Source organism: Amblyomma mixtum, chromosome 2 (assembly GCF_055824585.1).
Source record: "Amblyomma mixtum isolate Tamu chromosome 2, ASM5582458v1, whole genome shotgun sequence".
Classification (NCBI taxonomy): domain Eukaryota; kingdom Metazoa; phylum Arthropoda; class Arachnida; order Ixodida; family Ixodidae; genus Amblyomma; species Amblyomma mixtum.
This window is the reverse complement of record NC_143013.1, coordinates 283,138,974-283,162,264: the sequence shown is the minus strand read 5'-3', so window position 1 is coordinate 283,162,264 and position 23,291 is coordinate 283,138,974. Positions and strand designations below refer to the sequence as shown.

Below are 23,291 nucleotides of genomic sequence, written 5' to 3'. Positions count from 1 at the left end.
TAAACATTCCTCAAAATCACTTTACCATGAGCACCTTTCCAAACGACTCCTTCCTCGCATACTACCAGTAATTCAGGACCAATGTTGGAGGTGCTGTATCAACACAGCTATTCTTTTGCGCTGAGGAAAGATTGCAGCCGCAGTCTGCATGGACCTGTCCACTTTGCGCTTCAAGTGTATTGTCGGCCACTTTTATGATTTAGCAGTAAGTATGAGGGCAAGGCGACAAAAATTTGTTTGGTTTATGGGGTTTAACGTCCCAAAGCGGCTGAGGCTATGAGAGACGCCGTAGTGATGGGCTCCGGAAATTTCGACCACCTGGGGTTCTTTAACGTGCACTGACATCGCACAGCACACGGGCCTCTAGAATTTCGCCTTCAAGAAATTCAGCCGCCGCGGCCGGGATCGAACCCGCGTCTTTCGGGTCAGCAGCCGAGCGCCGTAACCACTGAGCCACCGCGGCGGGGCACACAAATTTGTATTAATACTCCTGGAGAGCTTCACAAGGTTTGATATCGCTTCCCTCAGCAAGCGGGCTCCCAACGCACTGAAGCAGTATCTGGCGCGGAAATTCGCTTTGGTGCTCACGGACTCTAGGTCGCGCAAACGTTTAGATCGACACTTTACCCGTTTTGTGTTCATGTACGCAGAAATTGGCGTACTAATTCCTTTGATAAATAATGGCATCATGGTTGCCGCTAGGATACAGAGAGTTTTTAACAACTTTCCGAAATTTCGTGAACGAGGTTAATAACTGAACTATGAAATGCACGATTTTTTTCATGTTTCTGTACGCGCGCAGTGGGCGCGTGTTTTGACCACACAGCTATTCGTAATCAAGGAGCTATGCATAATCAAGGTAGTGCTGCTGAAGTTTCGAAAAAGCCGCGACCAAGTAGCCGCGTTGGAAGGCCGCAGCGTGCAAGGTATGGTTGCACTTCAGAGACCGGCAAGAAATCCGCTGAACTGCGATCCTTCGTGGATTGTCAGTGGATAGGGGGTCCTGTTGTGGAACCACAGCGATACGACTTGGCCGGCCTGCAATAGTTTCGAAAAAAAAAAGCGGGGCGCAGATGAATGAAATATCTTATTTGCATGGTGAGCATGTACTCTCATCGTGCAAGCTGCGGAACAGAACATAAGGGCGATCTTTTTTCGAGATAATTACAGCTTATGTTAGTGTGTAACCATCTCAGAAGCAATATACCATATATTCCGGTATACAGCCCGCTGGCTGTACATGACTAAAACGTAAAATTTTGGTCTTTGCAGACTACCTATAGGTGCGGGCTGTCTAGCATTTTAAGTTTCAATATATCCCAATATACTTTGAAATTGCCACCACGACTCTATGTAGCTGGTGCGGTCTCTATAAGGATGCGGGCAGTCTAGTAGAAATAATTTCTGTTTCCGCAAAAATTGAGCCTAGCAACTATAGGCCGGGTTCGGACTGTTTATCGGAAAGTACGGTAGACATACCATGCATAGATATACAATTTAACCTCATTTGCTGAATTATGCGGATTGTTATAAAATATTTGTTCTTCTTTTCATTCACTTTTTCTCCGCACAATGCCGAGTTCTAAAGAAGAAAGATTTTACCGACCTATGCTTTCGGCCATGCCGTGAGTTGTAATTTGTGCTGCTCTCTCTTTCTTTAAAAGAGAACAAAACGATCCTTCAGGAAACGGCGCCTGTGAACTCATAAACATCTACAGGACGAGCTTTTGTTTAAAGATTACAGCCCACATTTCTTCAGCTTCGGATTCCTGCTCTGAGGGCAAAGATCTTACCTCACTGAGTGGACTCCGGACCCCTGACGTTTTGCAAGGCTCAAAACTATAGCTCTCCGATTTCAAACACTCACCCGTAGCATCAGCGGCCCGTTAATGGACAGGGACATGGTGTGTTCGCCATCGCTGAACTCGCACGTGGTACGAAGGGACCTGCAGAAAGGAATTTTAAGGTTATTCACTAAGAGCATTTGAATATTCGGTCTATACAGTGCTCGCACACTGAGACTTCCAGGAGCACACTATTTATGGTGTGCAGTCACACCAAGTTAATTTATTCCAACTTAAAGAATGAGAGAAAAAATGAATAAAAGGTGAGAGCAAGCCAATGCCAGCGACGCTATAGCGGGTTGAAAGTCAATCAAATAAAAATAAAATGGAGCAATAGCTCGTAAGAAATTTTGAGGAGAGGAAGGAAAATAATATAAAATAAAATGGGTAAGTGCTTGGTAGGCCACAGACAGAAGGGAAAGCAATGACTGCGACCCCCCCCCCCCCCCAAAAAAAAAAAAAAATCAGAAATAAAGTAATCGACGAAGATATGGATGCTCCCAGTGACTATTGTCGGTAGCGTATATCTGCGGCCCTCTGGTCACAGTTCTGCTAAACGTGACGCAGAACTTTCTAAATAAGAAACACACACATGACTGACAACACCCCAGAACGATCGGTTTGGTGGCAACCGTTCGCGAATCAACTAGTCGCATAGCGGAAACATGTGGTAACCTGCCCTGCGGAGGCGAAACTGAAAATCAATAAACCACTGACATAAGTCTATAAAACTACAACATAACGCTCGCTCACAGCAGTAATATTTGCGTTAAAGGGACACTAAGGACGAAAGAACTTTGGCTGTATGGATATGGTGCCGCGTTCTAATCACGAGAAGGCCGCTCTAGCCGAAAACGCACTTTTAAAGGCTAGAAAAGCAAAAAAAAAAGAAGAACGAAATAGAAGTGTGGCCAACACAGGCCGATTTCATACGTAAACCGAACGCGTCGACAGTGATGTTATGGCGCGGGAACGAGAAACTACGCTACACCGGCATTCGCAGCAAAGGCAATCCGTGCTTTTCGGCAAGGACGTCATGAGTAAAAAAAAAAAGCGGGAAGTATTTAAAATCCAATTTTCGCGCAAATATTTACGCCTGTTGCTGCCGGATGAGTGCCCACAAATCATAAAGAACCAAAAAATCAATATTTACGGTGAGCATTAACTGGATGGATTTTTGCTCAGTATCCCTTTAAAGTGAACCGTCGATGCTTTCTGATGCAATGCAAGTTAATTAACCAATGCTAACAGACTAAGAGGACTAAATGTGGTGATCTCGCAACGGGTAGCGAGAGACACGGAGAAGAGAAAGTTCGCGAAAGGCTGTGTTTTATTACTTTAGAAACCTGGCCAGTGTGCCTAAGAACAATAGGCTAGTGAATACAAACGCAGAAATGCGAAGAAAACGAATCGCTATTGCGTCAGGCTGCAAAGATTTAGCATAGTGGCTACAATGCGGCCTCAGGAAATTCGCTCTCTCCATGCTAGACGGACGCGTTAAGCCGCGGCGATCATGCAATGTAAATTCTGATCCCGGAACCGCAGTTGTTGTTCTTCGCTTATCAAGTGTTGCCGCAAGAACGAGACTAGAGCCTTCTGCATTCTAGTTTCACTTTTTCGACAAACTGATTTTCTTGAATCAAGCCACCTGGACTCCCCGGCGAAGTCGGTTTACCTAAATTTTGGCAGTGTAGGTCTTTAACACTCCATTTATTTTTGTACCATTCTTGAAAAGATTTTCATTTTGAGCTCCTGCTGTGTGGTACACAACACTGATTTTACCACAATGTTGGTATTATCTTGACTTGTACTGAATGATTTAGCTCGTGATGGCAAAGCAAAATGCCCAACTTTGTATATAGGGAGTTTCATCTGTCCCCCGTAAGAATTTTCCCCGCGCTCAGTTGAATGAGCCTGCACATTTTCAACTCCATCTGAGCAATGGCAGCTTTCCTAGCACCCCGCCGTGGCGGCTCAGTGATTATGGTGCGCGGCTGCTGACCCGAAAGACGCGGGTTCGGTCCTCGGTCGCATTTCGATGAAGATGAAATGCTAGAGGTCTGTGTACTGTGCGATGTAAGTGCACGTAAAAGAACCTCAGGTTGTTGAAATTATCCAGAGCCCCTCGCTTGGCGTCCCTGATAGCCCGAGCCACTTTGGGACGTTGAACCCGATAAACCAAACTAAGCGTTTTAATTATTGCCCTCGAAAAAGGAACTATATTAAAGTCGGTTTTGATATTTGTCAGTTGTAATCGAAGTTGATTCAGGGTGTTAACATGCATAGATGTGCTCCCGAGAAACGAAAAGCTGCCCTTCCGTGAGCAGTCAGTTGGTATGGTCCATACATGATGACGTGAATTGGAATTGTTCGACTAATTAACTGGCTTTTTTAGACAAGACAGAGCCGAAGAAATTTAGCAAATGAAGAGCGCACAGGGTTTCTTAAAAGAAAAAAAAAAAGTGAGCACAGTCAGAGGAGTCTACTTCAACACTCACAAGTTCTTCTGGCATCTGGCGTTCACGCAGACAAAGAGCGATGCCTCGTTCGCCGAGGACTCCAGGTGCTTGCGCAGTGCCCTGGGCGACGTGGGCCTGGTCACATAGGCCGTGGCGAAGAAGAGGTAGATGCCGCTCATGGGCGCCCGGAACATGCCGCGGGTGGCGTTCAGGCCCGAGCCGCGCTCGAAGCTGCCTTCCGCGAAAGGCTGCAACGACATTTGAGGGTAAATGCAGGCTCTTTGGGTCAAAGACTGGGCGGGATTGTTGACACCGGGGCATTGGCACTGAGGCATTGACTCTAAGGCACTGACACTAGGGCAGTGACATTAAAGCATTGACACTAAATGATTAGCTCTAAGGCATTGGCACCCACCCGTGATACTGAGACATCGATATGGCATTGACCTGCGATTATTTTTGGTCAAGGGAAAAAGGAGGGGCGACAAAGGGTAACCAAAACTGGTTTCGGTTTGCACCGCCGGATGCGCGGGAATTGGAAGGGGTTAAAATTGGTGACACAGAGAAAAAGCAAACAATATATTGTCACGACCAGAGGAGCCGTGAAGGTAGACGTCAGAAAGAACCCAAGACCGGGAGCCTTCTTTTAATTATCGAGCCAGCTTCCACGACACAGAACAGAACAGCGCGCCACGAGAGCCCACCGCCGCTTCGTCTTCGACTCAGCGCGGAGGCCGCGCGGCGCGTTAGGCGCGTGGCATTATATACACATAGACTAGACTCCACCAGTGTATAGATGCATGGTAATCGTTACTCTTTTCTTTTGGAAAATTTACTTCAACTTGAAGGAAAAACCTAATCGTTTGTAGACCACTGCTGTTTCCCACAAAACCATAACAGAGGAAGATTCGCAAGATATAATCTGGCGAATGCCATAACGAGTGATTGAAGGAGCAGAAACTAGCATGAATTTGAAGATCCTACTGCAGCCTTCCTTATGTCAATGAAACAAATTAGCCTCGCGTATAAGTAAAATTTCATTGCGTTGGCGATTTTTTTTTTATGCTCATGAGTGGGAAGTACAAACGACTCGGCCTAGCCCTGCAAATGTCCCATAGACAGCATTAAAAAAAAAAGCAGTTTGGGTTGACAGCCTCTTCTGTTTAAGCTTAGGTGCACGGCTCACTGACTGTATTAATTAGTTTTGCAACTGCTCGAAGGCTAGAGACATTTTATATACTGCCTTTCACCGGCGGCGCCAGAACTTACAGCGTGGCATGATCCCGGGAAAAAATAAAACAATGATCAGGCCAAGCAAAGCACGCCAAAGCCCACAAATGTGTAATAGAAGAATACCACTGACATAAAGGACACTAGCGCTCTTTTCATGATGAGGAAAGAAGGAAAGTAGCGACAGCCGCTTCATGTTAGCATCTGCAACTGCAGACGTTGCAGGCAATACGGCATCGCGTCCTGCACAATTAGCAACAGATTGCGTTATAGAATATTGGCTGTGTTCTTGACCGTAACGAAATAAGGAATATTGCCGTTTTGTGCTTCGATGAGGTGGGTACGTGGTGGGCAAACCTACCCGATGGAAAGGGTGGAGGCGCAGCTCTTTTCCCTTGCGGGCGCGAATCTCCTCCGACAGCTCCCAGAAGAATCCGGATTGGCTGCGCGGCAGCAGACTGGCGCGGTCGATCTCTACCAGCGGAGGTAGCCACGACATCGCTGGGTCCCTCCCGCTTGCATCACCACCGGAGAGCGGGAGCGAGCAGTTTGTCGAATTTTGGCACTGGGAAAAAGAACGCACGTTGGTCTTAGTATATTTATTTATTTATTTATTTATTTATTTATTTATTTATTAGTACCTCAAAGGCCCACTAGGGGCCTTACATGAGGGGTGGGCATACATATTTAAATAAATCAGTGATGAATGATTTTAAGTATTCCAGGCCAGGATGGATGAAAGCTTTAGCGGGCAGGTCGTTCCAATCTCTTGCGGTCTGGGCAAAGAATGATTTCAGGTGCGCAGAAGTGGATGCTCGAGGTGTATGAACAGCTTTCAGATGACTGATGCGAAGTGAAAGGCGGTGTGCAGAGGTGATAACGGAATGACTCAAATGCGAATGATAAAACCTGTGGAAAAGGCAGAGTCTGGCTATTTTTCGACTGGATTCAAGGCTGGGGAGGTTAGCTTTTGTTCCCAATGCTGTTACGCTCGTATGATATGAGTAATCAGAATATACAAATCTTACCGCGCGGCTCTGGACGTACTCAAGGGTTTTGACTAGGTTAATTTATTGGGGGTCCCAGACTGAGCATGAATATTCAAGTTTAGTACGGACAAGAGGTGAATAGGCGGACAGTTTTACGGAAGCAGGTGCCAAACGCAAGTTACGCTTTAGATAACCAAGAACACGGTTAGCTTCGTTGGTTATGTTCGTTATGTGGGTGGTCTAAGAGAAATCCTGTGTTAGGCTAACACCTAAATATTTATATGAAGGTGCGTGTGATATCATGGAAGCGCGAAGGCTGTAATTAGAAGTAGGATACGATTTACGACGATGAAATGACAATAGAGTTGTTTTATTAACGTTTAAAGAAATTAGCCATGCTCGTATAACAGGAATACCAAAAAGAGTGCCTAAATTATTGACGTTTGTTGCATCATCTCTCAGAACTGGGTGTCACGTTGACTTATCTTCGAAACATGTAGACGAAATAGTCACATCTGCAGCGACTCCTTGTTCTATGAAGAGGCTTAGCGCAGTCGTATAAACTTTTCGTACCAGTGCGGCTCAGATTCTAGTCGGCGACAATAGACACCTTTAGCTTACCGTGTAAGTGTTACCGTTACCGGAGTTCCGGAAAGCCCGCGCGCCTTCATTGCGCATGCGCAGATCGCCTTGAAGCCGTCAGATGGCGCCAGGTACCAAGCAGCTGAACGCAAGCCTGCCGTATCAGGACCAGTCAGCGCGGGCACACTGGCGGTGGGCGGGCTCCAGGGTAACAGTAACGCAGTGCACGGTATGCTAAAGGTGTTAAATAATTCTGCACCCGCTTTTTCCCATTTTATTTCCCTCGTGTCCGAACTGCATGGAAAGACAAATTTTATGTGCGCCATTTATAAAGTAGCCGGTGGGCCTCCGTGCAGTGGTGTTCCATTTGGTCAGAAAATTTTAGGCGTAAAATTCAGGAAAAAGGGATCCTTCATGGTTGTTTTTAGGAAATTTGATTTGAACAGTGTAAATCAGAAATATAGAAATAAATTTATATCTTATAAATTTTAAGAAGAAAAATTTTTCTCACTGTTTTTCAAATTGCTGGGTTTTCCAAACTGCTGCAAGGAAAAAAGCCAGAAATATAAATTTTTGGGTCCCATTTTACGTGGTAATCGTTGCAGCGTGCAGTCAAACGGAATGAAAATGTTTTTTTTATTCTTCTCTGCACACGTCCTGTTTTCATCAGCTTCGATATGTTTTGAAAGAGCTTGGATTTTTCCTCTCCCTTTGTCGGTTTGTACAACGAATAGAAAACAATAGGAATATATATGTTGACATCTTTGCACAATGTTACGGCCAGCATAGACTGTCAGCACAGTAAATTGCCAATACGTACTGCGTTTGAAACTCTGGTTTCGCTCAATTGTGCTGCTAGTATTAATGCGATGCCCTTTATTGTATACAGCTATCTTCACTAGTGTTACAGCACCTGTGCCATGACATTTTAAACCAGTTTCTCGCAGCGACTGAGGGCATCTAGCGTAGAATTTAAATGTCGTCGCGCGCGAAAAAAAGATATACTAAGGCCACATTCAAATCTCAAGTTCCTGATGGACAGCAGGGGTGCTTAGATTTAAACTATTATATACAAGGGCTTTAACCGTTCTCTGATAGAAAATGTAGAAATGTGGTTAACACATGCAGACATTTTTACATTTTGACTGCTCATATTTTAAGAGAATTTCATACATAGAAGCAAGAAACAGCTACCAATTTCACTTACTTTGACATGAAGTTGAACCTACAATGAAGAAACAAGCCCACCCCCAAAATTGAAATACAATGCAACCCAGCTTCCTACTGCTTGTGGAAAGGTGGAACGTGGCCTTTAGAATCTGAGCAGTGCAGTAAATGCGGCGAAAGCTTGGCCAAACTCACCTGCATTTCAGCCAGCATTTCGGCTCTTCGTTCAGCGGCCTCTGAAAACGAGAGAAAAGATGAAGTTTCCAACTGTGCCTCATGTGTAACGGAGCATTTTTTTTGTGCTCCTACTAACACAGGAGTGAGCGAATCCTTCTGTGACTTCATATTGGAGAAAACAAAAGCAAACAATTCAAGGTCATGTCCCTCCCGCAAGCGCTCTTAGCATATCGATGATGTTTCCGGAGGGCACAACGACTTTCTGCGTCTTGAATTCTTCCGGAACTTCGACAAAATCAAGCCCGCGTGTAAAAAACGAAACACGAAGCTCGACTTTTCAACCGTCACAAAAAAAAAGCACACAAGAAACGAATGAAATTCCTGCAATCATTACCAATTCACCTTGGGCGTAGGTAATCGAGCCTCTGTGTCCCTTACCAAAAACTTATTTTGCATGGATGATGTTAATGGCAGTTTCAGCAACAATTTTGGTTTATCCTATCAAGCTTTTGGCAAGGTCACGTGGTATAAATTGGCGTCCTCATATGAGTTCGAGTGCGAGCTCTGCCGAACCCGACTCACTTGAAATGTCGATTTATACAGTGAATTCAACACTCCCACTGCTTACAGCAACAAATACCGTGACAGTGACGTGTAAACGCAACCGATGTGCACCCGGAGGCCAATCGAAGCAAGAAATAAATATTTTTAGGCATTTTTTTTACAACATTGACCTACTACAGCAAGTTTTCTAATATTCGCCCTATTTTTTGGGTATGAACATGTAAAATCTGAATCGACTGAACATTATCTCTATTTACATACATACATACATACATACATACATACATACATACATACATACATACATACATACATACATACATACATACATACATACATACATACATACATACATACATACATACATACATACATACATACATACATACATACATACATACAAGATGAATACAGCCCACCGGGTATAATCTACCGGCGCAAGTAAAAACGACAATTTGCTGCACGCTTCTGAAAGGCGGGCCTTTCAGAAGACGCAATTATTGGCTAGAAATTGCATTGAAAGGTCTTTCCGCCAGTTGACTCAAACTTATGACGTTCTTACTGAAAACGACGGGTTGCCACCGTTCTGAATTGAATATCTTTGCGGTCCGCGCGCAAAACATTGTTGTTGACGCACGCATTTTACTCGTGAAATCGGGCGGTGATGACGACGCCACCTGCATTTCGATTTTTGACCTTTTCTAGCTCGTAAGAAACTCCGTTTTCGCTCAGAGTTCTTTGTGATTGGAACGCGGTATACACTACTGGTATACAGGCCAAACTAACTTCTATTTCTCCTCGGTGTCCCTTTAATACTATCAGTCTTCGTGACGTCAGCCAGGAGGAGTGGTCAGGTGTGTGCAAATAACAAGTTTGAGCAACATTACGTAAAAGAAGAAGCATGGCCGCACCTCGTATGATTCTCTTGAATTCTGCCAACATCTCCTCCCGTGTGATGTTGGCCCCAGGTGGGCCCCTCGGACCTGGCGGGCCAGGAGGACCCTGTGGACCTTGCTTAAATAACGAACATAAAGAATAATATGAGAACATAAGAACATAATAAGAACATAAATAAAGAACGTAAATAATATAAATAAAGAACTTTGTTGCTGCCACGCCGCATCCAAAAATACAATTGATGATGATGAATATGAATTCTTATAGCGAAAAGTTATTTGTGGCCAAAGAGCCCCATGGCACAAGCTATTTTCTACTCAAGGTTTCTCAAGCATTTCACCATAAATAAGCCGAGCAGCAAGCCAAAAAAAAAAGAAGCAGAAACATTAACAGAAACCCTGTTATCGTGCCTCATTTTTCTTGAGTGCCCCTTAATAAAAAAATCCCGGTGATGTGACCAATCACTGGAAACACTGCTTCGGTGTGGGTAGCTTAATCGGCTATAATAAATAGCCAAGCGCCCATCAGAAGCCTTTGTCTTGAGTGCTTGTCCCACCTTTCACTAATGCTTAATTACAAAAACCATTGCTTCGCACACTCAGCAAATCAATCTAAAAGCTGCGTAAACTTCCCGGCCCCTAAAAAGTACAGGGTCAGTGAAAAGTTCCAAGGCCACAGGGTTTGCTTTTGACCAGCATAGTCGGGCAGTTAAAGTACCCTTGAAGCTCAAAATATCTGTAGAGAATAGAAGAAGGATCGTTCTACCATCTGGAAACCTTGATAGCTTTATCAGAATCTTAAGTGCCAGGATATACCGATGAAAAGCGGTCCATGTGGCCTGGGAACTTTTGACCAACCCTGTACACGGTATTCATGCAATATAACTTATAAACCACTTGCCTTAGCTTGAATCTGCTAATTTGTCATTTCCTGATATTTAGGTAAAAAAAATGACACAACCCCTTCGTCGGCGCATTGAATTAATTTTTTTCGAATTTTCCGTGTACATACAGGCTTATTACTTCTCATTCTCGAGTGTCGGTGCTTTGGAATGCACAATATTTTGTAACAGGAAGACTCGGTATTAAACGGCATTTCCCGTGCTTTTATTTTTAGTACGATAACCACGAGTAAAAATGATTAAGAAAAAGAAGGGTTAAGGTGTTGGTCCCTTGTCTGCTAATCAGTGTTCCCGTTTTCTTCCTGTATATATAGCGTGATGGCCACAATGTACCTGTGATTGTTCCCTTTTTCATTTTTCAATGCTCTTTTAACTATTGTTTTGCCTTCTTCACTGTTATATTTCAAATGTTCCTATTGTCTGTGATTTAGTATTTTTGCTCCCCCCTTATGTAATGCCCCACCTAGGGGTCCTTATGGGAAAATAAATGATGAAATAAATGATGATGATGAAATAGCGCTTATGGATTCTGGTAATATATTCCTGCGAGCAACCCATTTCAGCCTTTAAAAGTATCATTTGGGTTTGGATTGGCAGGAATGGTAGATATGGGAACGCGGTACGAATTGTACTAGCCGCATTTAATGCATCCCTCTAAATGACTTAGTATAACAAGGTTTCGAAAAGTTGTATGTCCTCACCCGGCGCATCAATTTTAGAAATGCAAGATGTTATAGTAACCGAAGTACTAATTTTACGAAATGGAGCGTAAGGCTTAAAATCCCGAACCTACATCGGACTACGGGAGACCATGTAGTAGAGAGCCCCGGAATCATTTCGACCATCTCGTGTTGTTTAACGTGCACTAGCATCGCACAGTACCCCAGTACTACGGCCAACAGGCAGAGTTGATGGTGGTATCGAATGTTCGGTTTATTAGGGTTTAACGTTCCGAAGCAACTCAGGCTATGAGGTACGCCGTAGTGAAGGGCTCCGGAAATTTCGACCACCTGGGGTTCTTTAACGTGCACTGACATCGCTCCGAACACGGGCCTCTGGAATTTCGTCTTCATCGGAATTCGAATGTCATCGTCTTTGAACCAACCTCCTTTTAATATATATATATATATATATATATATATATATATATATATATATATATATATATATATATATATATATATATATATATATATATATATATATATATATGAGAGAGAAGCCAACAGCCATAGAAACCAAGGGACGCAGGGGATTTTTAATTTATTTATTTATTTTGTGCTCTTGTTCGATTTATAGTAGTACTGAATATGTTATCGCTTGAAGCTAATTGATTAGAAAAGCAGAAGAAAAAACAACCACATGCCGCCGGTGGGATCCGAACCCACCGTGTTCGGATCCCACCGTGGATCCATGTGGTGTTCGGATCCATGTGGTGTTGATATATATATATTTATTTATTTTGTGGTGTATATATATATATATATATATATATATATATATATATATATATATATATATATATATATATATATATATATATATATGACGAGAGAATGCTATAGTTAACGCCACTGCCCTTAACTGGATTGGAGCCGTACCATTCGGAGGAAAGACGAATTCACTTTCTTCTTCGGCCGCCTGGTCTGCGTCCTCTCCGAGTGGCGCAGGAAAGCTTGCCATGTCTCCCGAGGGTTTAATACCATTGGTTGGTCGCGGGGGCCCTGCGAAGGGAAACGAAACGTAAATTTCACGAAGAAGTTAAGGCACCTCGTCGTACGTTTCACAGATGTAGATATGCGCACCAGGACGAACTTTTCGTTCACTCCGAACCTTCTGAGGAGGACGCAAAGTTTCTTTTGTAGTTGTATGGCTGCGCTGATCATGTGAATGTCAGTAGCTTATAGCTAAACTCCTCGCTCAATTTGCAAGGTTAAGGGGCCACACGGAGCGGCGATGACGCATTGCAAATCGGCTTTCTTGGACATCACTTTTAATTACGAGGCAACTGCGGGACATTATAATATACTCTTATGAAAAATTTGACAGAAAGGGTTTAACCTCACGCCACGTACCGAAATCTTGCTTTTAAAGTTTTTCCTCTGCTCAAAGCGAGTAGTTAAGACTCTCATTGAAAACCAATTGAGTGAAATTTTGACAATGAAGAGCAGAAAACTACCAGCGTCCTGAGGAAAGATGTGAGGATATACTGATTTTTACGGTACAATCTTACGATATGCGAAAAAATATGCCTTCCTAAACATCTTCCCGCAGAAAAATTGCGCCTGTCCAGAATGTCTGGGTATGAACACGGCAACATAGCTCAATCGACGATCGTCCCCATTGGAATCAAGGAGTAATAAACACCGTTGAAATTGCAACGAATAGGTTTGTTTGTGGGTGGCCTGATCAATAGTGGGGAATATGCTTTATGGTTGCTGATATACATCGACGATGGTTCGCAGTGTACACTGTTAGCAACTGACACGGCAAATGCAAAGTCCTCACGCACCCTGCAGGTCAGTGCCTTATGAAAATTAGCACTTTTGAACATGCCCTCGGTGATTACTCCTCAAGTATGAATGGTGACTCTCGATTTACGTCCGCTGACGGAGTTGATTCTCGGACGGTGGTCGATGAGGTCGTCGGCTACGAAGACCTGCAAGGCGCTGTACCGTTTCTTGAGGGTGCTGTGCCTGTGTGATAGGCTATGGGCTATGATCTTAACGCAAAGAAGTTATTTGCTTTCCGCATTTAGCTGTTTTCTTCTACCTTTTTAGACGGATGGACAGACAGACAGACAGACAGACAGACAGACAGACAGACAGACAGACAGACAGACAGACAGACAGACAGACAGACAGACAGACAGACAGACGGACGGACGGACAGACAGACGGACGGACGGACAGACAGACAGACAGACAGACAGACAGACAGACGGACGGACGGACGGACGGACGGACGGACGGACGGACGGACGGACGGACGGACGGACAGACGGACGGACGGACGGACGGACGGACGGACGGACGGACGGACGGACGGACGGACGGACGGACGGACGGACGGACGGACGGACGGACGGACGGACGGACGGACAGACAGACAGACAGACAGACAGACAGACAGACAGACAGACAGACAGACAGACAGACAGACAGACAGACAGAACGAGAGGCAGACACAGACAGACATTGATTGGTCGATCAGTTGATCAACTGTGATCAACTGACAGCGAAAAAAAAACATTCGGCGGACAGATTTGTCTTTCCCAAATATGACGGCACGAAACGGCTCTAATTTCCCATCAAACGGCGAAAGACAGATAAATGTACCTGCTTTTGCACGTTAGTTACTCCAAGTTTATGAAATGAAGTGGGTCTTCTTGCTCCCGCAAATCTGAAATATTCTAACGCTTAGAACGAGCCGACTATCCGTGGAGAAGAATGGGTTCGCCATTCCTTTGCGGGGATCCTGGCGCGACGCCCTGGCGTGCGTCCAGGTTCGTTCACTTTCAGTACGGTGCGGCAGATCGATCGTAGAGGAAAACTTGGCTGCGATTCAGGCCGAGCTACACGCTACACCATGCCGCACTATTTTCTAGGCGCACTGAAGAAAGTATGTTTATATCAGCGTTCTTACTCCTTGTACAGAATGGTTCTTTCGCGAAACTCTCTTGCCACGCTTTCCTTTCATTATATTTTTTCATATTTCCTCCTTCCCTTAGCGCAGCTGTACGTGCTGTTGTTCTCCCTGTTACTGTTACTCTCGTCAGATACGCTGTTGTTATTGTTTACACCGCCACTTCTCGCGTCCCTTGTCAGCCATAACACGACGGAACGATGCAGGCCAGACCCGATGGCGTCAAGCGAAAACTTGGCACGCAGCCGCAGTGCAAGAGAAAGGAGTAAGAAGAAATTAACCGCCCTAAACTGTGTGAGAGATGCCTTCCGGAAAACAATTGCCACCATTTCCTGGGACGCCCGCCAAGTCAAGGACATCGAGGCGCTGGAGAGTTTCTAAAGGTTCCTGTGTGCAACGCTGTTCTTGGCTTCCTGAATGCAGGCTTGCCTTAGTCCACGATCTTGGCGCATGCTCACTTCAAATAACGCGACCAGGGTGACCGACACTATGGGAGTACACTTCGGTGAGTCTTATATTTAACACTTGGACGCAGTGCCAAAGGCATCTGCTGAAAATGTGGGCTTGGAGCTGTACAGAGAAATGGAGTGCAGCTTACCATCCTAGAGTATTAGTATCGCAAAAAGCTTTTGCAAAGAACGCAGAGCCGCATAGACAAAAGCCAAGAGTACCAGCTCTGCAGTTCCTCCCGACTTATCAAGACACGCTTTGGTAACTGTTTGCCATAATCTGTAGCTGCACCGTTACCAGTCGACAGAAATCTCACTTTGCGACAACCATTAAAACATACCTAGGTATACATACACTCAAATATTGAAAAAAAAAATATCCAGTTGATTGAATGTTGTTATATTTCGCGGACGCGGCGTGGAACACGGCATTCATCTGTTATAAGTGGGGAATGTCATCGGCCTTAGCTGTGGACGCACCACACAAAAATCTTCGGAACACTGCACTCTTTCGAACGCTTCAGTGGGTCGTCAAGCCGATGTCCTATATATGCCCATGCCCGTCAGTGAGGCATCCGAAAAAGTAAGTTCATAAAAATTTAATCCTTATCTTCTATTGAAACGCAGGCACCGACACAACTATAAGCACTCTTTAGCTTCAAGTTTTCTCGTCGTTACTTATTCAATAAGAAGTCCAGGCCTATTATGAGCAAAACAAAAATTTGCCTTAAATATCAGTGGAGCCAGCCGTAAGCGTGTTTAGATCACGAAGGAAGCATCGATCAAGTTATTAGGGTTATCCTGAAAGACAATCATTATTTGCTGAACATCACAGAGCAGATTGTACTTGGGAAAGGTAATTTTAGGTAGAAAGTTTTTTAATACTTCTAAACACTGAAATACCTACGATATTTACTCATTTACTGACCCGCTCCTCCAAAGAAAACAGCCCAGTTTTCTAGCCAAAACCAATATGAGAGCAGACTGAAATCCTCTTAGTGGATCTTTCGGCAGGCCCCCATACGCAACCGCTGCAGATATCGACTCATTTTTTCCTGCGCCTTTGTTAGCAAAAAGAAAGCACAGACAGAACTAAAACGTAAGTAATGAGGAATCAGCAGTGTTCGTTCGGATCGATAATCACCAAACGAGCGACCAGCTAGATCAATGCGCCCCTTAGGAACGTTCTATACTGCGCTTGCCCGCTGTCCTCAGACCCTATAGTATCCAACCGCCGGCACTTATCGATTTCGTGGTCGCGACTGTACGCGTCCGCTTTTTCGGTGGAAAAAGAATAGCCACCGTTTCCGTTAACCTCGTTACCCCAGAGCGCGCATTTGCAGTTCGAACAATGATGAAACCGACGAGCGACTAAAACGAGTAACCAAGAAAAATGTCCAGCACCTCGTTAGCACGTTAGTCTGAAGACGATAGTCTTGTCAAGCATGGCTGTCTTGTAGTGTTTTGAAATCTGACAAAGTGGTGACATAAATCATCTGAATGAACTGTGTGACACAAGGCTTCCAGCTTATAGCTTCTGCCGGTGTAGCACCTCAAGTTCAGCGCTCATGAAATAGTCTCATCTAGTTGAACTAATTGGAAACTTGCTTTCGCGATAATGGGGTTTTGACATTTTTTTTAACAAGCAGGAATTCTCGCGTGATGCTGCTGCAAGGAAGAAAGAAGCAGGGGCAGAAAAGAAAACGAAGACGGATTAACTATTAATATTCGTAATAAAATTTACGCGCTTAACGACTTGTCGCCTCTTGGAGTTTCTTATGATCTTCTTCACGAACTTCAAAAGTTACTGTACCAGTTTTGCGAGGTCGTATTCGAACAATTTGTAATTCTCGCTGTTCTTCGTGCTCTTTAAAAAAGAAATGGCTGGCAGTCTCAGTCGGTAGCTTTATGGTCCCTCATTTTTGTCTCGGGGGAAAAAAATGTGCTCGGGTATTTGGCGTTGTCACTCCGTTTGTCTTTTGCGGGATTGACTGAGTCTTTTTGCTTTGAGCCACGCTGCAGTGCGAAAGAAAGCGGGAAAATTGGTCTAGAAACTTTCATAAAAAAGAAACGAAACCTTTACTTTGGGATTCATGTGAGCAACCCAGTTTCGAGCTAGACGTGTACCCTGTTGGCAGGTTCTTGGAGCCCTGGCATTCGTCCAAATGAACCCCAGAGTGCCATTTGAAAGTGGTGCGAGCTGGTATAAACGACAACACGCTTGCCGAGTGAACGTTGTGCTAAAACGGTCTTCCCGAAGCCCGAATTGTTCTTAGAGAAACTTTTTCAAAGTTGAAGTCAGAGCTACTTAGAATTTTGTGGTTTTAAACTCAGACAGCAAAGGAATGATGCACAGGGGGCTGCTTGTTTTGTTTATTCTTACGTCGAATTGCTTTCGCATGACTGAAACCGTGACTATTTGACGCCTTTTTTGCAGGCAGTTTTTTTGTACAAGAAGTGGCGCGTACATACTGCTTGCTTTCTTCTGGTCTTCGAAAGAACAGAAATAGAATAGTGGCAGAAAAGCATATATCTCTTATTCGTTCGAAGCGCTTTCCAGGGTCAGATTTACAAAGATGTTGTTACGTCTTAGTACATAAGTTTATAGGTAGATAGGTTTATGACTGGCTTGTATTCTAACTTCTATTCTGTTCCGGAATTGTGTCGAAATACTTATTTCGCCAATGGCGCATGTGGCAAGCAAGCATTTGCAACCTCGGTATTAGATTGGTTCCATCGTAACGCGCTTCTGGTTCATTACATTTATCGCGAGAGCCTCAATTTCACACTGTGTTCACGGCCCGCGATGTACACAAGAGTGGCGGCATAACTTTCGCAATAACACTTGCATATATTTACATATGCGTGTCCAAGTGAAAGGAGAAACAGAGGAATATCTTTTATCGCTGCCTGAGATCAAGACCAAACAATGGAGCGGAAATCCCGCTGGTTGACAGCGCTTCAGAGCAAGAGCGGAGCTCCGGGGTGATCTGGTGATTCTTACTATAAATCTTTCCAGTACAGCTGTTGAATCGGGCCCGTTCCGTTTTGTCTGAAACATTAACCGTGGTAAAATTCGTTTCGTTGTCTTCGTCTCAGAAAAGTGGAGAGTTCCACAACTTCTTCGCGTCCAAAGTTCACTCGGTTCGTACAAATAAAGCCAATTTCTTTTTGCGCCTTGGCTCTCCGGTTCCACGAAAGCGCACACGCAGGAACATAGAAAGACCCTAAAGCTGCGTTCAAACACCGAAGCGTTGAGCTGCAATCAAAGACGACACTCGCTGCGACCGTGAAGCCCGGTGGTGCGCCCCTTGACGCGCGGATCCAATCTTCGATCGAACCGCGGCGCCAGCGAGACTACGACCTCGTGCTCCCAACGCCCGCTCAATTGTCGCCGCCGCCGCGGGGTTCGAAAGGGGGACCGCGGCTGCTCGCCGGTGCTCAAGCTGACGCCTTCTTCTTACTCCTTCCTCCGACGCCGCATTTTTCTCCCACGCTCCCTTCCTGTCCTGGGCCTCGCGTCACAGGCACATACACAGGCAGCGCAGTGAGTGTCGTCCGAGCCTGTTTTCCCAGCAAACAGCGCCGTGGGGCGACGTCTTCTTCTCAGGGGCTTGCGCGACTCCGGTAGCCTTTTTGGTTCGTGTGTACAGTGGCAGTCGGGCCCTGTGATTGCGGCGTCGAACGGGTCGCGACGATTCCTTTGCCTGCCTTTAGAAGGAGGATCTGGAGCCCGTACGGTGTCACGTGACTTGTTCCTGTTTGTTTTCCGGCCAGCGTGCTTTCATTGAGAAGAGTGCCACGAACGAGACCGGTCCTGGCCGGATTTGACGCTTTTATTGGAGTTTCGCGCAACACACACTCGGACGACGAGGGTGACGAAAGTATTGTTCGGGCGCGAAAGATGGTCATGGTGATGGAAAGATGACATGGTCCGGTCATGAGAACAGAGCACTGAATCGCTCCCATCCCTCTATGCTTTTTTTAAAGACTAGTTTAATATCACTTTTAATTTTTCGTTTGCTGTCCATGCATGTCCGATGCGAGGAAAAGTTCACGGCGCATCTGTTCACTTACATAATCAGCCTATCCTCCACTAATCTGGAGGTCAGCATGAAGTCATGAACGATACTGACATGTCCTCCTCACCATTTTTGTCACTTTTATTTGCGTTTTAAAGGCAATACAACGTCTGCATGGCCTATGTTAATGATAAATAATGTCAGCGGTTTTACGCTGTTGATCTCCGAATCTAATTCTGCCCATTCACCTACATTTTGTGACAGCGGTTTAAGGCCGAAACTACAGGTTTTGAGTTGCTCGCGGTGAAGGGAGTCATCGACCTCTCTGCAATTTCCTAAACTCATACCCTTTTGCCCAAAACTGTGGTCGAAGAAGGGTCGACGAAGGACATGCCGGAATGCGGGGTTAACTCGCTGACGACGGCGGCACGAGCGTCCGTTGCTGGGAGCAAAGCACCCGAATTTCCGAGGAAGACCGCACAAGGAACGGTGGGATAGAGGACCGTGGTCACCGACAAAGGAGGCCGGCCGACCGAGCCTCGCTTTCCGAGGAACGGCTATCCGCCGAGCGAGGATCGGTCGCGAGTACTGCCCGCCACCGCACAGAATCGCATTGCCGTGTCAACAGTCATCATCTGTGCTGTCACAGGTATGGTTATCTCCAAGCACCGGATCACTGAAAGTGGAATCCAGACGCTGCTTCAACACCGCCGGGTTAGCGGGGGCATCCAGTGCCTGATTAAATATATTATTGGCTCCATGTCATGTGTGTTTACTGCTCTTCATCCCGAAAAGAGCCACAATTTCATAGAATGGTTTTTGGTTGTGCACAGTTTGAATAGTGTCGATTAGTGATGCCAACATTTACTTTTCCCTGATTGCTTTTACATATCCTTGTTGTCTGCTTCGCCTTAACGTTAAAGCGATACCACTGGCTTTGATATTTGTCTTTTAATTGTTTTAATAACGGGCACTTTTTTCCCTAGACCCAAAAAAAGATAAATCCATCTAACTTTCGACCCGCGGTTATGATAGCCTAAAGCAGTCGCTCGTTTCATACGAATTCGTTTTTGTTCAGGACCAGAGTATGGCCAATCGCACCTCTGATATATCCATAAGCAAATTATTCATTTACAGCCCTTCCATAAGAGATGACCTCAAAGGCCACCGTGATATGGAAACAGGAAGAAGAACAAAAACAAAAAAACGATGCGCGTAAAGTCCATTCGCGTTCCCGCTAACCAAAATCTCATGCTCCCAAAACATAAGCGACTAAATCCGCCGCCTTGCAGTCCTGTTTGCGTGCTCATTGATTATGCTACATACAAACCCCGAAAGGGGACTCGGTCATTTAGATTTGTTCCTTGGGACTTCCATGAGTACTCACAGAAATACAAAAACAAAAAGAAAGAAGTTTACTGCTCGAAGTTTCTTGAACAGGTCTTCTGATCCGCTGTTAACAAGCAGCTGCTTTCCGGCTGAAACTTCTTCAACACAGTAGTAGAACTTGTTATCCATCCACACTTAGTTGTCAAAGGTGGAGACGAGTCGCTTCTGTGTCCTAGACGAACTACCAGCTAGTAACTGTTCTGCATGTAAGGCTAGCATTCAATCGAACAAGACAGGCGAGGCCAATGACCGCCCAACTCCTCTCAAAAAGTACAAAAGAAAACTCACAAGTTTCCTGGAGGATGAACCGGCCCCACGTTTGTTGCCCCCTCGTTTCCGAGACGTCACCCGAGCTTTGCGGTCCACGTCCGTCTCGGCCGACGCTTTCGACGTGTTCGATACAGGCGTAGCCGTCGTCATCGTCGCGGTCTCCGCCGTCGCTGGCGTGTCCTCCGTAACCATCACAGCCACGGTTGCCGCAACCGCGGCTGCGCAGAGAATCGTCGCCGCGCCGCAGGTCATCATGAGCAGCCTTCGCCGCAGCAGCCGCCTTTTGCTTTCGGGTGGGATCTCTTCGGCCGCCGTCGTAAACCCGGGGCTGAGGCCTAGCTCCTGGGAACGGTTAGGCCTAGGCTCTTTCCGCGACTCGGCCCCCGGCACGACTGCAACTGCGCTCCCTTGGACTGCTCGACTTCGTCTGAGCTCCGCTCCTCGACGAGACAGTCGCGTAGTACTGGAAAGCAGGGCCCAGCGTCTTCGGGACCAGGTGAAGGAACAAAGTGCGCGCATAAAAGAAAGAAGTGAAAAGACTCCGAGGGGAGGAGGAAAACGAACTGTTTTTCCACGGGATTAGGAAGGAGGATGCCCCCACCCCCACTTCTTTCTCCCGCGGCTTCCTCTTCGTTCCTGGCTGGCAACGCAGCCAGGGAGGGGTCCCAGACAAGAAGCGCAGAAGTCCCTTCCGCCGCTCGCGCCTTTCGAAAAGAGCAACGACACCTGCGACCAACCGACCGCCTCGAGGAATTGCGCACACCGTCCCCTTCCTCCTTCCTTTTGTGCGGCCCAGTTGAGACGACGTGCGCCTTCGTATGCGTATACAAGTAATTGTTTGCTTCGGTTTTTGCTCCCGGGGGGTGGGGACGAAGTGGCCGCGTCGCACACAGAACGTCGCTGCTCCCGGTCGGTCCTTCTTTGAAGACAAGGCGTCGACGGCGGCGGTGTCCTTCCGCGTGCACGTGCGCTTGGGCGCGACCGCGGAGGGCACGTCGCGGGGTTCTCCCTATTGTCGTCCCGCGCTCCCCATTCTTTATAGCCGCACGCGAGTTTCTTCTTTAAGTGGAGGTTTCGGCGCTGCACCTGTGCCTTCGCGCTCCCCAGCAACGACCGCCTGAAAGAACCTTGCGAAAGCGTGTGCACAGAGTCGCCGATTCAAGCGCGCAAAGCTCGACCGGGTTGATCCTTCCACTCTCCTTCCCGCTTTCGTTGGTTCCCTGGAAGATGACCTTGTTTAGCATAGCTTCGCTTGTTTTTTCTTCAACTTTTCGCTCTCTCTCTCTCTCGCTCAGTGGCCATATTTCGTTCCACACTACAGTTAGTGTTTGAGTTCCTTCCTCCTTCATTCACACAGTCTTTCGTTTCTTTCTGGTTTGCGCACACGGGAGCGGCGTTTTGGAAGCGGCTGATAAACGCCTGAGGTACACGTATGTCACGTCGGGATTATCCTTTCGCACCTCTCCGGTTTGAGAAAGCTTTATTTTCGCAGGTGCAATGTTGGGGGAAAAAAAAAGCAAACCAACCTGACGAGGAGAAAGCGTGGTCTAACGGAATGGCACAATCTGCGCTAGCCAGCGAGAATTTCAAAAGAATAGCGTAGCAAAAATCCGAAGCTGAAAATCAAGTTCACGCTTAGTCATCATCGGTTTCGGAGTCGGAACAGAGGAGACTTCAGTGAACGTCATGTCTAAACAGTCTGTGTGTGATGTAAAAAATAGCGCACAGGGAACACACGGGACGGAAAGTAAACGACGCAGACAAGCGCTAACTCGCAACTGAGGTTTATTGCTGACGCGCGCAATATAAGGTAGTCACTTTAAAAACATAAAACAAAAACAACCACAAACAGTCCCTCCTGGAAAGACCAAGTGTGTCTGTGACACACACAGACCAAGTCTGTGTGTGTCAAGAGGGGGGGAGTATGACTCTTAAGCTTCGGAAGTACACAAGCACACAATATTAAGACATGTTTTGTATTCCACGTGTGTAGTACTACCCTTACTTACACGCGTGCACGTAAAAGCAAGAAGCCCCAAAACCCAATGCGACCTTACTCCCCTTTTGAAATCCAAATGTTGGTTTCGCAAACTAACAGTGGGACATGGTTCGGCTGTTCCCGAAATCAGCTGTCCCATTCAAGACGACTTATCAGTGTTTGAGGATCCCTGTTGTTTTTAGTGAGCGCACTCGCTAAGCATACTCACGTACTCTAACTCCTGGCCATGCTTTACAACTAACCAACAGCTAGTCAGCTGCTGATCAGCTGCTCCTTGCTTTGGTCTTTGGCTCCTAACAACAAATCTAAACGGTTAAACAATATCATTGATCATGCAGTTAATCTTAACATCTCTGTGGATCTGGGGGCTTTCTTAGTGAGATGCGTGCGAGCTCAGTTCAGTGGCGTAAGATATTTTCTTGCTTGATTAATTCATGGATGAGAGACAATACGGGCGTGGAGCGTCGTCGAAGGATGCTATTCTCTTCAATGTTTCATGGTGTACCTTTTATGCTAACAGAAGAACATTTGTAATTATTTGTGAAGGAAGCCCCGGACACTCTGTGACAGAGAATGTCTGCACATTTTTTTTTAATGTCGAGCTGTGCGTGCGAACAGTGCATTTTAAGACGCTTTCGACCTGTAGTGGCAGTTCTGAGCCCATAAAAGGAACTGCATTCTGCAAAAAGACCAGCTTTGTCTAAGAA

The 23,291-nt window shown here is 45.9% G+C and overlaps 1 protein-coding gene across 1 annotated transcript in view; it reads right to left on the bottom strand.

The window, feature by feature from the left end:
* Positions 1-746: 746 nt before the first annotated feature.
* LOC149364248 (uncharacterized) overlaps positions 747-23,291 on the bottom strand; it is a 79,656-nt gene continuing 57,111 nt past the window's right edge. Inside the window, exons 16-22 of the mRNA XM_089568655.1 lie at positions 12,412-12,534; positions 9,924-10,026; positions 8,467-8,507; positions 5,895-6,098; positions 4,343-4,551; positions 1,868-1,946; positions 747-1,038 (exon numbers count right to left, since the gene is read on the bottom strand). Of these exons, the coding sequence (XP_089424781.1) occupies positions 940-1,038; positions 1,868-1,946; positions 4,343-4,551; positions 5,895-6,098; positions 8,467-8,507; positions 9,924-10,026; positions 12,412-12,534 (858 nt within the window). The 3' untranslated portion in view covers positions 747-939. The remainder of the gene's footprint in view (positions 1,039-1,867; positions 1,947-4,342; positions 4,552-5,894; positions 6,099-8,466; positions 8,508-9,923; positions 10,027-12,411; positions 12,535-23,291) is intronic.